At 41.9% G+C, this 15,877-nt stretch overlaps 1 protein-coding gene across 1 annotated transcript in view; it reads left to right on the forward strand.

The window, feature by feature from the left end:
• The window catches only part of TBXAS1 (thromboxane A synthase 1), a 143,908-nt gene that overhangs the window by 17,990 nt on the left and 110,041 nt on the right, over positions 1-15,877 (forward strand). Inside the window, exons 2-3 of the mRNA XM_046668769.1 lie at positions 11,504-11,597; positions 14,342-14,394. Of these exons, the coding sequence (XP_046524725.1) occupies positions 11,504-11,597; positions 14,342-14,394 (147 nt within the window). The remainder of the gene's footprint in view (positions 1-11,503; positions 11,598-14,341; positions 14,395-15,877) is intronic.

A 15,877-nucleotide genomic window follows, 5' to 3' on the forward strand; every position in this document is an offset into this window, starting at 1 on the left:
TATCTGGGCTTCTCAAGTGCAAGGGAAATCTCCGTTCCCCATCTGTTTCCTGTAGGATACACTCTTCGGGGGTGTGTCTCGCCCTTTGTAGGGTAACGACGCTCTGTAAGTATCGCTGAAATGAACTGAGTGGCTTCCAGACTCCATCCCGTCATCCTGCTCATTGGCTTCCAAGTGGCCTTAGGGCTGGCAAAGTTCTTTGAAAGATGGCTGTGCTGCTGGGATCACACCAACACAGCCACACATCCAGCCTCCCGTTCTGGGCACGCAGGATGCCAGGGCTCTGACCCGCATGTTCTTGAGTCCCTGCAGTGTGACTAGTGTCAGCAAAGGACTCAGACTGGCCTGGAGCTCTGGGAGGGGGTGAGGGGGAGGAAAGGGGAAGCTGGAGTTGCCTGGTGAAGAGAGGGTTGAGAGACGATTTGGAATCAGAAACTCAGCCAGTGAGCAGGCTGGAGGGTGGCTGGGTTCTGAGGTGCAGCCCAGAAAGGCTGAGGCAGCTGTCCCGGGGATGGGGCCCATGTTCAGCGGCACCCTGAGCCTGGGGGCAGGGGAGGTGCTGGGGCCACAGGGCAGCATTTGGAGGCACAGACTGACTCTAACTTCCTCTGACCCAGGTACAGACACGCATGCTCACCTTGTGGTCAACTAGAGCCCTCAGATCCTTTTCTATGAACTTCAGTGAAGCCAGGTCTCACCCTTCCTACACTTGAGAAGTTTGGAAAATACCAGCTCTGCATGCATTTCCCCATATTTTCATAAAAATAAAGCGAATCTGAGTTCTTTGAAAGATTAATTAAAGACACCATAGTTTCCTTATTTAACTAAGGGTTGCTGCCTCATTTGGGATTATTAGCAAAGCAAGACAGCCTTTGTTGTGCTTGACAAAGTGATTAATTCAGACTCTAGGTGAATTTTGGTTTTCTCAACATCTTTTGATGTACTAAGATTCCCCAGTGAGGACAAACATCATCAATTACTTAAACAAGCCATTACCTTGAGAGTGCAATTATCAGTGAGGCCCCGGTCTACTGATTGGCAGATGGAGAGAGAGAAATGAACTCTCGGCTCTGGCCTGGACCCTCACCTGTCCAGGAGGAACAGGAGCCCTTTAAACTGTCTTGTGGCGATGCTCCTGCTGAGCTGGGGCGACCTGGTTATTTTTCTGCCTCTGCCAACATGCATCCTGGGCACCTTGTGTCTCTGGAACCCAGCAGCTCCCTGTGCTCTCTGATGAGAACCTCTTTCTCGTGGGCAGGGCTGCAAACTCAGCGTGGTGGAAATGTGGAAGAGAGGAGTTCACAGAAACAAAATTCTTACTCGAAGAGAGTTTGTAAGAAATCCTTTGGCTTGCTTTCTCCCTCTCAAGAGCCCCATTCTCCAGCTCCGGGGACAAGCAGGATGAGGCAGGTGGTGGTGTAGGATGCCACGTCTGGGCTTGCAGTCCCCTGACACATAAGGATTTCGAGGCCCAGTTACAAAAGGCAACCTTTCATTTTTAAATATATAAACATATAAATTATATTTAAATATGTTTAGTAAACTTAAATGTTTTATTTAAAAATATTTATCATAAATATATTTTTAAATATATTTAAACCATTTAATTATATTTAATTAAATATATTCAAATACATTTAAATATATTCAAACCATTACCCTTCTTTCTCCCCCATCTGCATCCTAGAAGAGAGGTTTTGGGGGAAGGTTTTATGCTGCATTTACATTTATATACGTCATTGATTTTTCTGGTGGTGGGCAGGGAGCTCAGTCCAGTTAAACTCAGTCAAATAACAAATACTTTTAAAAAAAATCCAGAAGGGTTTCATAAATATCAGCCACTTAACTGGTTTTACGACATAATTCAATTGCTTCGTTCTATTTTTAAAACAGAAAGATAGGTCGCATGTGTGTTTATATTGTGAAACTGCTCTCTGCACCACCTCCAACATTCTTCTCCTTTAATTCTCACAAAAGGGCAAGGCATGCTCCAGAGTCCTTCCGCGACCAACCACGTGACATGGCAGAGAATTTGGGAACTAAGGCTGAGGCCTTACTCTGAGTCCCCTCCCTTCTTAACCATCAACTCCCACTCCGCACCATTTGCTGCCGTCGGTCCTAGAAGGTATCAGTTGGTTTTCTGTGGCAGGAAGGCCCTGGAAAGCACACCTGAAAAAGCAGGGCACACTCAGTGCTAAGGCAGGTGCCCATGAGCCCCACCCCCCGACTCTCTCTTCCTAGGGCAGGGGGCAGGGCCCCGCTGGCATGCCACAACTTTCAAAGCAGCACCCCTGCCAGCACCTTCGCCTGCTGTTTAACACCCAGTCCTCAGTTTAATGGTTTCTTTGGAGATTGGTCTTCTTTGGAAGGCCCTGTTTTTTGAAAACTAGCCTTGGGGGGAAATAATAAGCATAAGGACCACTTGTCATTTTTTTCAAGTTCAACAAATACCATCAAATTACTGGAGAAAAGTGCTCTTAAGTGATCAAAATACAAAGCATACATTTCAACTGGCATATCCTCTGGCATGTGATGCTTCTTTGCTGCAAGGATCATAATGTAAATGCTTAATGAACTGCTTCTCATGTCTGTCTAATCCACTAGGCTGTAAGTGCCATGTGCCTGCAGCAGCCCCAGCACCCAGCACCGTGCCTGGCATGTAGGAGACATGCACCGAATACGTGTTGACCAGATGATTCTCTGCATTTGTAACAGGTTGATTAACATTAGCCCTAACAGTGACAAAGGACTTCTCCCTTCATGAAGGTAAACTACCATCATAGTTTGGAATAAACCCAGTGTCAAATGCAGACCAGCTCTTCTTAGTTCTGAGAAATGAAACACAGCACACTAAGATTCATTTGATCTAATTCTCCACGTGGACTCTGAGAAAGGACTCAGATTCCTTCCTCATTCTCTGGCCATGGTGTCAAACTATCAGCAGAGCTAGGGCAACCTAGACAGAGTACATTGTAAATTGTGGCCTGCCTGGACCATCCTGCAGAGTAGCATCTTCCCAGCGGTGGCCTATGGACCATCCATCCATGGAGGCGAGACCGTTTTGGGGGGGTTCACGGACTTTTAAAATTTTCCATTGTAAAGCATTTATTTTTACCATTAGTTTTTTTTTTTTTTATGGAAGTGGTAATGGTTTTCGTTTATGACCATGACATAAAGTTTCCTTTTAAAATAAATGCATGTAAGTTTATTTAAAGGAAATCAGAAAGCAAGTAATAGCATAGGCAATCTACAGATATGGCAAAAATTGTCAAGATGTTCTATGAATAACTGAATTTAGAAGATTAATGTCTTAATACCAGTTGAGATTTATTGACTCAAGGGACTCTCCTGCCCTGAAAAGCTGGGACAAAAATGGACAAGTTAGTTCACTCTCTGCACTATAATAACCATCATCTGCATGACTTATTATTATTATTTTTAATTGTAGTATTTTCTTTAAAATACTTATCTGTTTGGTGTTTAGGTGGTAGGGCCACCAAAGCCTTACGGCGCCCGATGCAGAGGCCGAGCGTAGTGCAAGCTCTGTGCTTTCTTCCTCTCCACCCCCCAGCAGCTGTGCCATCCAGTTCTCCCTAAACAGGAAGCTCTGACAATCTCACAGTCCCCACCCCAGTCACTTCTCCTTTTCAGGCGCACTCCAAAACAAAATTAAGATCTATAACACAACATAAGTTGGCGTGGTAGCTGAATAACGGCCCCCAAAGATTCCTACGTCCTAGTCCCTGGAACCTGTAAATACCACTTTCTATAGCAAAAGGGACTTCAAAGATGTGATTAAAGATCCTGAGGCGGGGAGAAGACCCTGGATTACCTGGGTGGGCCCTAAACGTAACCATGAAGGTCCTTATAAGAGGGACGCAGGAGGAGTCAGTCACAGAAGGCCATGTGATGAGCAGAGGTTGGAGTGATGTAGCCATAAGCCAAGGAGACAAAGAACTGATATTCCCCTGGAACCTTGAGAAGGAACCAGCCCTGCCTGACACCTTCACTTTAGACTAGTGGGACTGATTTGACACTTCTGGCCTCCAGAACTGTAAGGTAATAAATTGTGTTGTTTTAAGCCACTAAATTTGTGGTTATTTGTTACAACAGAAATGGGAACCTAATACAATTGGGAAAGATTAGTATATTTACAAAAATGCCTCCACTTTCTTTTTTTTTTTTTTTAAAGATTTTATTTTTTCCGTTTTCTCCCCAAAGCCCCCCGGTACATAGTTGTGTATTCTTCGTTGTGGGTTCTTCTAGTTGTGGCATGTGGGACGCTGCCTCAGCGTGGTCTGACGAGCAGTGCCATGTCCGCGCCCAGGATTCGAACCAACGAAACACTGGGCCGCCTGCAGCGGAGCGCGCGAACTTAACCACTCGGCCACGGGGCCAGCCCCCTCCACTTTCTGATAGGATTCACCATCTTGATCTTTTATGTAAGGCGCTACTATACATTTAAAACAATTCTAATTACAAAGGATTCAACTAACAAGTTTCAAAATCTATTTAAGTTATTGAGTAGGCATTCACATGGTTGAAGAATCAGACATGGTATCATGAAGTGCCCCGAAGAAATACAGTGAAAAGTCTTCCTCCTGTTATGGTCCCTGGATGCCATTTTCCACCAAAAGGAACCAGGGTCCTTGGAAAAACTGCTGAAACAGGTTTGGGGAAAGAAATGTACAAGATGAATCTGGATCATCTTGTCATTTAAGAAAGTGAGGAAATTCTTCTTTCAAAAGTACTCAGAAATAAACGTATGCGCCCAACTAGCCAAAGACGGGCAAATTTGAAAAATAAAATAATTGCAATAGATTGAAACATATCCATAAATTTAAACCCGTGAGTTCATAATGATACAAAAATATGTGTCACTACTGTAAGATGTTAAGGAATCAACAATTTAGCACATTTTATATTCAGAAGTTTCCTATTAGAATACAACAGACATTGAAAGCACTACATGTCAAAATGTGTGAAATGCAGCTAAAGAAGTACTTACAGGGAGATTTATAGCCTTAAATGCATTCACTAAAAATAAAATAATATTGAAAATAAATGAGCTAAATTGCTAAGAAGCTAAAAGAAAAAAAATCAAAGAAGAATAAACCCAATGAAATTGGAAAGAAGACCATAATGAAAATATGAGCATAAATTAATGAAATAGAAAACAAAAAATTAGAAATGATCAACAAAATCAAATGTTGGTGCTTTGAAGAGATTAATAAAATAGACAAACCTGTAGCAAGACTAACCAAGAAAAACTTTTCCAAGCAGACTAGGAATAAAAGGAAATATCCTTAACCCGACAAAAGATATCTATCAAAAATCTACAGCAAAATCTGACAATTTTGAAACATTAGATGCATTCCCATAGAGTCAGGAATAAAAAAATGAATGCTCCTTCTTACTGCTTCTTTTAAACATTGGATGAGAGGTCCCAGCCAATGTAATAAGAAAAGAAAATGAAAAAATGAGACAGAAGGATTAGAAAGAGAACAAACTGATATTATTTGCATAAAATGTAACTGTCAGCATAAGAAATCACACAGATTCCACATGTAAGCCAGTAGAACTAATAAGAAAGTTTAGAAGGATCATTGATTATAAGAGTGGCATAAATAAACAAATGGTGTTCCTACACATGAGCGATACCAATAACCAATATATGTAAACAGCAAAAAGATACCCTTCCTTCTGTGCATAAAATTATAAAATGTTACTGAAGGACAGAGAAACAGAATCAATGGAGAGATGCAACAACTTCATGGATGAGAAGGCTCAATGTCATAATAATGTTGGTACTCTCTAAATTAATTTATAAATTTAATGCAATTCCAATAAAAATCCCAAAAGGATTTTCATCAAACAAGATAATTAATTCTAAAATTATATGAGAAAGTAAGATATTAAAAATATTATACAGTTATAATAGTTAAAATAGTGAGGCACTGGCATAAGCCAGACAAAGGCATCAGAACAGACCCAAGCACTTATGTCACTAAGGTGTATGACAGAGGCAGCATCACAAAGCAGCAGGGAAAGAGGAGTGGGGCAGCAAGCACACCATCTCTTTGCCAACCCTTTATAGGTGTGTAGTCCTCTATGGGGCAGGGTTATTTCACCAGGGTCCTGGTGACATAGATGTTGTGATAAGCCACCTCTCATTGTAGAGCCTGGCTCAACAATCATCCTCTGATGATTGATTTGGCCTCTTGGGTACCTGGAAAGGAGGTGCTCTGAGACACAACATCATATTCTTGTTCCTGGAAAAGGACACTTACTCTTATAAATTAGTAAATGGATATTCTGGTTTGCAGGTTATACCTTAAGAAATAACCTAACTCCTACTAATTGACATATGAGTGAAAGTACTCCAGATCATTTCCAGCCCTGAGGGCAAGCTGAGAGCAAGGTCTTGAGGGAACTGGTCACAGGAGAGGGGACTGAACATGAGGATACTAAAATGGAGATGAGGGACTGAAAGAGGAACTGAGACAACCTCACATAGAAACTCTGCATATTCAGGGAGCTCCTGCCTTGAGGCATAATGGAAGCAATTTCTCTTCTTACAGTTTCTCTAGTTGTGGTTGTTGGGAAGAATGGGGCAAGGAAGGAGAAGGAAATAGAATGTAAAGTCAGCTAACTAGGCTGAGTGAGGTATTTTCTAAATGAAAGCTGTTCAGAATTCATCTGTTTATCTTCCTCTCCCTGCCCAACTGTTGCGCTTGGAGTCAGCTTGCAGTCGCCTGTCAGTGACTGCTCATTTTCCAACGAATTCTTTAACCAATTGGTGTAGCACGATTCCACCTGCCACCCAGATAAGCTGTGAGGAGACTGAGGGAAAAAAGAAAGAATAACTTCAAAGTTGGGAAACATTTTTGAAATTAGAGAGACAGAGATGGCAAAAAAATGTTCTCTCTAGTAGTGAAAGAAACGCAGACCTCAAGATACATTGACGTGTCTACAAAATTAGGAAAAATTTTATGAGAGTATTGGGTGAAATGGATACACTGACAGTGAGACTAACTGGGACCAACTTTCTGGAAAGAAATTTGGCATTGTACACCAACTTTTAAACCAGCAACTCATGGATTTCAGGTCTGGAAAAGCTTCATGCATGAAGTGCCGGAAAAGCTTGATGCAAAGAGATGTTCATTGTAGTAGCATAACTTAAATTAGCTAAAAAATTGAAAACATCTTAAGTATTTAACAATAAGAATAGTTTAGTAAATTATCATATGTCCTCAAGAAGAATATTATACAGCCATAAAAATAATATTCACAAAGGATTGATAACATGGAGATTTTTCTCCTTATGTTAAATGGAAAAAGCAGAAGTATAGAGAAATAGAAATAGAAAAAATTGTAAAGAATATGATCACAAACATATAAAAAATACTCAAAGAAAAAAACTAGAAAGAATTATAGTAAAATGAGAGTAGGCTTTCTCCCTGATAGTTCTGGGTTTTTTGCCCAAATTTCTGTCAAGCATTTCAAGATTTGTCCCTCGTGTACTGCTCCCATGTCTTAAAACCTTCTGAAAGGGCAACAAGTTAAGATATTGTTTCTAATAAAGTTTTTGACATGGCCACAACTTTTTGTGGAATTGCTGGCAAAGCCTTTGATGGCTGTGCATGTCACAAGCATAAAGGAACCATCACAAAGGACTTCTCTTCTCCAAAGAGCAGGACAAGTAGGTTACCTGGTACCCCTGGGCTTCACCTGTTTCTGGAGCATCACGATTCTTATCCCAGGAGAAGTGCTATTTGCCAAAGGAATCTTTCACCACTTGAAAAACATCAAGGGCTTCTGAAATTTTCAAAAGGAGCTCGCCAAGTAGAAATTCTTTGAAAGTGACTGTAAGGATGTAATAAATGAACCAAGGAACTGGCTCTTCCCAGAAGCACACTAGAGAGAAGCCTCCATGGCTGCTTAAGATACGCAAGGAGGGAAATTTTGGAGGGCAGGCCATCCTTTGACTGTTTTCTTCTTTTGCTCCAAATCTCAATCAGTTTAATCATCTCTTTAACATATGATTTATCAAAATAGCCCCCAATTTACTGCAAGCGGCTTCTGTGGCTAAACAATGGGCTGACCGCTCTTGGTGAATGTATCAAGAGAGGGCTTTGTCCTGGGGAGAATAAAATAGTGGGGATTTTCTAGGCTTTAAAAATGGAATCTTATTTTGAATGGTTCAATTTATTTTGAGAATGGACAGAATAAGGCGCACCGCTGGCACTGTAAGGTTTGTGTCCTGTAGCAATAAACCACTGCTTTAGTGGTGAAAGGAAAACCAGAGAATGCTATCTGAGCCTTCCACATATACTTCCTGTTGTCGTTTTCCAACTTAAGTATTCTTCTTTCAGGAAGAGTGCCCCTGAGCTAACATCTGTTGCCAATCTTCCTCTTTTTTTTTTTTTTTTCTCCCCAAAGCCCCAGTACAGAGTTGTATATTCTAGTTGTAGGTCATTCTAGTTCTTCTATGTGGGATGGGGCCACGGCATGGCTTGATGAGCAGTGTAGGTCCGCGCCTAGGATCCGAACTGACAAACCCTGGGCCGTTGAAGTGGAACACATGACCTTAACCCCTGAGCCACAGGGCCGGCCCCCAACTTAAGTATTCTTAATGTCAACAATGATAGATGGCCATAATCATAATTGTGGGATCCATTTGCACTAATTCCCATCAAAGAGAAGCTGTTCTAAATATCACAACATGGTGACCGCACGACGGCTGCGTATTATCTGTTTTACACAGCAGCATCTGAGGCCACCTGTACTTTTCGATGGCACAGGACTTAATGGCACAATTTGACATAAAAAATAAATTTCTTCCACAATGACAAGTTTTAAAGTAACAGGAGGAAATTGTTTTAAATCTTTTTCTCAACGACTCTCTAAAACTCATCTACGAGTATTCCTGGTGCATCAGTTTCCTAGGGCTGCCGTAACAAAGTACCACAAACTGGGCTTAAAACACTAGAATTTGTTGTCTCACAGTCCTGGAAGCTAGAAGTCTGAAAGCAAGATTTCTGCAGAGCCTTGCTCCCTCTGAAACCTGCCTCTTCCTGGCTTCTAGTAGGTTGCTGATGATCTTTGGCGTTCCCTGGCTTGCAGCTGCGTAACTCCAGTGTTTGCCTTTGTCTTCACATGGCATTCCCCTGTGTCTCTGTGTCTTCACGTGCCTATCCTCTTATAACGACATCAGTCACCACGGGTTAGGGGTCCACTGTACTTCAGTATGATGTCGTCTTAACTCATTACATTTGCAAACACCTTATCTCCAAATAAAGTCATACTCTGAGGTACTGGGGGGTTAGAACTTCAACTTATTTTTGGGGGGTGACACAAGTCAAGCCCTATGGGGCCCATGGATTCTGAGTTAAGAGCCTGTTGAGACAGACAGAATGGGACCAGAGAACATGAAACAAGGGAGCAGAGAAGGAAGAGAGAGTGAGACAAATGGAACCCACTTTGCAATTCTGCCTAGAAGTCTAGGGGCAGTGATCTCTGTCTGCTGATTTTGGCGCAAGGACTCCAGTTACCTGTGGCCACATATGGCCAATTCCTAGCTGAAGACGCTCAAGTTCTACTCTTGAGTCCAGGCTGCAAAGTGAAGTTGATGGTTGTGTCCAGAACATTCTCTGCTGCTGCCATATGTTTGAAAATGTCTGGATTTTGTGCAGAGACACACAGCAGTATTTTCATAAGTGGAGTTACATAATTAGGGCATGGACTTGCATAATAATTAGCATGTGTAATTAGCCACAGACTTCTTGTCCTTTAATTAGACAATCAAGACATCTAATTACAAAATTAAGATGTAATTACGTGGCCCAAGATCGACATATTTCTTTCTACCCATTAGAGATTACATTTAGAAAATAATTCACAAAAACTGATGAAGAAATGAACCTAGAAGCCAGATTCGAGGATGTTGAGGGAAGTGTTAAGCGGACTAGTAAGTCTGCTTTGGTCTTTTCCGTTAAGTGTAAGGGGAGTTATTTAAAATGTCATAGTCTACTTGAAAGAATTACTTTTACACATTGTACAGTCAAACTTTGGTTCACATGCTAATGAAGAGGAACTTTGGCATGACTAACCCATGTAATTCACAAGTGGCTCTTGAGGGCGGTTTGTAATTACACTTGAACGTGAACTTACATGTGACGTCCTTGGGGATTCATTCAAACCTGATAATGTAGCCATACGGTGCAAACCTTGGTCAGGACAGCTGGCAGGAGAACCCGCCTTCCCTTTCTGCTCTGGCGTGGTTCTCCCCATGGCCACTTTAAAAGTAGACCCATTGCTCAGAATTACACAAATCTACAGTTAACCTGGGTTGTCCCTTCTCTGAATATTTGAGTATTGGGTGAAATGTTCTTATTTTAGGTGCTCCTTATTGGACCATGGGCAGGAAAGAGGAAGGTCAAAGATTATAGCCAGCCTTCCATCTTTCTAACGATAAGTGAGTGATTCTCACAGCCGTGGTTTTTTCTGTTTTTGTTTTTGTAAGTTCCAGTACTCCTATGAAGCCTGTCTGTAGTAATATTCTCTATTTTTTCCTTGCCCCTAAATTGAGATTTGGCTGATCTCTGCACGATGCTAAACACCCAGTTTGACTCATTAATTTTTTTGAACTAACTGAACTTTTGACCTAATTGGCTGGCTGATTAGGGATTACAGCCATATGTTCAGGTTTTTCTAAGCCAGTTCTGACTTTAACTGTGTTATCCCTCTGTTCCCGTAAACTGTTGAAATATCCTAGTAATTCCAATGTTGTGACAGCCACACTGCACTTCTCAGACTGCCGCTTTCTCCTGGAAGGTGGCACAGAAATCTGTCGGGCCGCGTTTCCTGATATTTAGTTAAGAAAATATGCTTCCCATATGGTTTCAGACCATGAAAACAAAGACTTAAAGAGATTGTAAGTGGTAGGTGATGAGGTTTTGTCTCCATGGTGTGTCCCCTCTGTCCTGATTTTTTATTTTTCCCAATTAGGCCATGGAATGTGATGAGGAACAAATTATGTGCAGGGGTCAGTTTTGACCTAGAAAATACACAGATTTGAACAGGGAACTTATTTTTGCCATTGTTACTTTTTTTGCCTTGTCTTTGGACACAATTGTTCACCGTAGATTTAGAGGCAAAGGAACTGAATGGAGAGAGGCGCATTTTAAAAACAATTTATTGATGGAAATTTTACGTGGGCAAGGGATGTTTAGACTACATCATCTCTAAGGCATCTTCCAATGGGGAGATTTTAGGATTCCTTGATCTCTACCCTGTCACTCAATCAGGAGGAATTGATTGAGCTCTATTCCACCCACTCACCTCCAGGCCTTTACCTCTTCAGTTCTCAGACATTATCAGCTGGAAAGTCTTTCTTCTACCCTTGCTTCTGGAGGACTCAATTATTCTGACTCCTAATAGAGCCACAAGCATGAAAGCAAACTTTAGTTTCTCGGTGTTTAAAATGTGCTTTTTCCCTCAGGTATTCCATGTCAGCATTTTCAAGACTGGAGAAGTTGGGCATCAGACATCCCAAACCTTCTCCTTTTATTGGAAACCTGATGTTTTTCCGCCAGGTAAGGACTGTCTTCCACGATCTTCCAGCATAAGAGATGCTGAGCCCAGTGTAGATTCACCCATGAAGCATTGCTCCCATCTAGGTCACTCACACCTGGGGTTGTCTACATGTGAAGGTGCTATGTGATAAGCCTTCCTCCACTTGAATGAATTCTTATGTGATATTAATGATCCATCTCTTACCACTCATCAATATATATTGAGTCCTGTCATCCGTTCATTCATCTATTCACCCAAAAATCTATTTAGTGAGTAGCTAAATGTGCCAGGTCCTGGAATGCAGAAGAAGTAGAAGTTACCTATGCCCTCAAGGGCACAGATCAAATAATGGTGTACCACACCAGATGGGATATACTCTAGTGCTAGATTGGGTGGTATAGACGGTAGCTGTGGTCATCCTTTGAAGGACAGGGAGATCTGTCAGGGCCAGAATCATTCTGGAGGACTTCCTGGAGAAGGGGGTCCTACAGGAGCAACAGAAACAAAGACAAGGACACACAAACCAGTTGGGGAGCAACATGTGTGTGATTGCACCTACACGAGAGCCATGGTACAGCTTGATGAGCAGCCTGGACTGACTGAAGCCAAAGATTGAGGAGCATGGGGCAATGCAGCTGTGAGAGAGATAGCTGGGCTAGATTACTGACGGTCTAGAAAGGCACATGAAGAACCAGTCATCCATGTACTATCATCTGTGAGTAGGAAAGGGACACTGATGTGGAAGATCACTCTAAGGGAGGGAATCCAACTGTTGTTGAAGTCTAGGTGTGAAGTGGTGAAGGCTTGGCTCTGGGTGGTGATGAGACTGAAAAGAGAAGATGTTGGGGACAAAATTTGTACGTCTTGTGACTAATTCGGTATAGAGAATTCAAGGCAAAATGAGCCAAACATGCCTCTAAGCCTTGAGCCAGGATAACAGAGAATGGCCATGGGTTGACAGAAATAAAAGGTCCAGAGAGCAGCTGGTTCAGGGAGATGCCTTTGACTTTCTGGAGGCACATGCAAGTGGAGATAGCCAGTAGGCATTTGTAGATATAGGCCCAGGGCTCTATCTTCTAAGGTTATTTTTTTTTTCCTCGCTTTGGGTTTTCTCAGAAGCCAGATGGTTTATTCTGCTGACCCATGGGGGTGCTGCCACCAGACCCAACATCAGGAGCCAGCAGATCTTGCATGTGAAGAGTCACTAAGCCAAACAAAGGCAGGAAGGACTAAACTTGGGCCAATCCTGATAATAGCCTTTAAGATCTCTAGGATTTCTCCCACCCCTTCCCCCAGAAGGGCTGGCCTGTGGCCAGATAAACAGTAACAGAGGCTATTTCTGTCCTTTTTCCTCCCCCCTTTCGGTTTCTTTTTTATTCCTTTCTGTCTGTTTCTCTGTGCAACAACCTTTTTCACTCTTTGTTGTTGCTGTTGTTTCTCTCTTCCTAGCGTTTTTTAAACAACTTCTTCTCTCATCTCTATCCCAGGGGTGGCCAATTCACAACTTTAAGCCCACAAACAGCTATCTTATCAAGGCTTCCTGTGAGATCCTTGAAGCAAGTGTGAAGAAATCTACAAGTGTCAGAATAGAACAACAAACCAGATAGGAAATTAAAGTAAATAAATTTTACGTATTTCTGGGGAAAATGATCAGTTGCATTCAGTTGAGTAATTAATTTAGTATTAACATTTTGAGGAAAACAGCATAACTGTCGATGTGAGAGCACTGTGCTCCTGCCGTTGGATAATTTCCACATATGCTCCTTTTCAGCTCATCATCCTTATATGTACAAATCCTGCCAAGTTCTTTCTAGAACATAGTAATTTCAGCGACTATTTTTATATGCATATAAGCTTTCCTTCATTTGTGGCAAGCTTAAACTTTCCGTGAAAGTAGATTTAAGGACAATGGGATTTATTTCCACTAAGGATATCTACCTCTTCTATCCCTCAACTGTCTAGTCTCACCCACCCCTTATGTATCTGCCCATGTGCTCCATTCCCACAACACAAAGCTGGCATTTTCCACTCCCCCACCCCTATGCCAACCCATGCATATTTTCATATATACATCATTCCCACAACACAACAGATCTAGCATTTTCCAACCTCTATGTATATCTGTACACATACTCCATCCCCACTACACGACTCCATCCCTACAGCACGATGGGTCTAGCATTCTCTGACCCTCCACCCTCACTCCACCCCCTGTACATCTCCATGTCTGCTCCTTTCCCACTACAAAAATGTGTCTGATGTTTTGTCCTATATAAAGTTACCCTAAGGTTCTTACGTCTTGAATATGTTGATTTTAGTTCATTTTTAACTTGGGTGATGATAATTCAGAATTTATGATAATTTGGATAGACTCAGCAGACGTTTACACATATAGTGGCTGGGAAAAGAGGTTTTGCCAAAAATAATAATAATATAAACCAAATTGCAGAAGGGAATGTTAACATAGTTGAGAAGGCAAACAGTTTTCAAATATTTTAGCAGCAATCATATACAGATAGTTTAAGTACAGATGATCGCTCCTGTCCGTTAAAGCAGAGCTGGCTGAGACTTCCCCATGGCGATATTTCTTTAAAAGCTGTTAGTTTATTCTAATACTCCAAAATACTTGAAAGCAATATACTTCAATTCTTTTTTATTGTTTATGTAATTGTGTTCTCACTGTTCCAGATTTTTTTCTGAATAAGTTTGAATACTTGAAATTTCGTTTAATCTTATTCTGACTATAGTGCTGTGTTTTCTGCAGGGTTTCTGGGAAAGCCAAATGGAGCTCAGAAAACTATACGGACCTCGGTGTGGGTAAGAGGGAAACTCCGTTCTTCTACCATACATTTTGATCTTTGCGTGTTGTATTGATATAGAAGTAACGAGAAGAATGGGAATGTGGCATGCGTTTCTATCGCTGGAGGCTCCACAAAGACAGTGCCCAGCAGTACAGGTGAGGCTCCTGGAGGAGACCCCAGGGTTCCCCAAGTGAGCATTGTGCTAGCCTGAAAGAGCGCCGGTTCCTAGTCTTTAAGACCCTGACCAGCTGGGTCAGGCCCTGGGTGCCTTGATGATCTCCCACTACTGCGCCAAAGGGTATGTTGCAATGGGACACAGTGGCCCTCCAGCCTCAGTCTAATTTGGTTTGATAACCCGTGGCAGGTCTTTCCCCATGAACTTATCTAAACCTTACCTGGAAGTGTTTTGCTCAACTCTATGGGTAAAATATACTGTCATCTGTATGAGCATATCATCTACCACCCAATTCAGTACACTTTTGAGAGTGAAAAGGGGTGCTATTAATAATTACTCAGGACAAAAGAGGAAACTAAGACTCTCCTGGATATGCTAGGACATGTGGTCACCCTAGTTCTCAGCCATGTAAAGCAACACAGCCCTTCCCTTTGTTTTTTCTGAAGTTTTCCTTTTTATGTTTCAGAGTATGCTTTTTTTTTTTTAATAAAATTCCAGAATCTGGTGAACAAACCCACATTCAGACCATTTATCCTACTCAAGATTTAACAGAGCCAAATCATATTGATTCTCAGCATGTGTCTTTCCACACTGGAGTCCTAACCATTTTACCCTGTTCTCACATGGCTTCTCCTCAGGAACAAGGTGATTTTCAGTAGCTCTTTTCCAGGCCTCCGGGTCTGTGATAAAGGTGCAGTAGGTGCAGTAAAGCTCTGTGGTGTTGCTTGTGTACGTCTTAACAGAGTCAGTGGTTTGTGAGCCCTTATATCATAGGATATGTGACACTTGTTCTCCCAGTGATGATTTTTGAAAGGGATTGACTTGCACTCTTTCCGGAAATGGCCCTACCCAGGAGACCCATAGTTTTGGCTGAGTTCTTCTAGCCACTCTTTAGTTTGCTATGTGACCCTGCAAAAGTAATAAGTTAAGATGTTATACTAGATCTTCTCTGTATTAGTTTATTATTGCTGCATCAAAAACTACTCTAAAATGCAGTGACTTAGACAACAAATTACTTATCATGTGTTACTTATCATGGAACTGACTGATCTAAGCCACCCTTGGCTGGGAAGCTCAGCTGGGCTTCCTGGTGTACCTGCAGATCAGCTGGGGGGGCAGCGCATCTAGGCCATGCCTAACTTAGGCAGCTCTGCTCCACCTGTCTCTCACCTTCCTTGGAACAAGAGGCAAGCCAGGGCAGGCTCTTCTCATGGTAAAGGCAAAAGTTCAAGAGAACAAACCCAACAGCACAAAAACATTTCAAGTTTCTGCTATATCATGTCTGCTAACACCCTATTGGCCAAACCAAGTTATATGGCCAAAC

The sequence above is a fragment of the Equus quagga genome, chromosome 8, assembly GCF_021613505.1.
Source record: "Equus quagga isolate Etosha38 chromosome 8, UCLA_HA_Equagga_1.0, whole genome shotgun sequence".
NCBI classification, from domain to species: domain Eukaryota; kingdom Metazoa; phylum Chordata; class Mammalia; order Perissodactyla; family Equidae; genus Equus; species Equus quagga.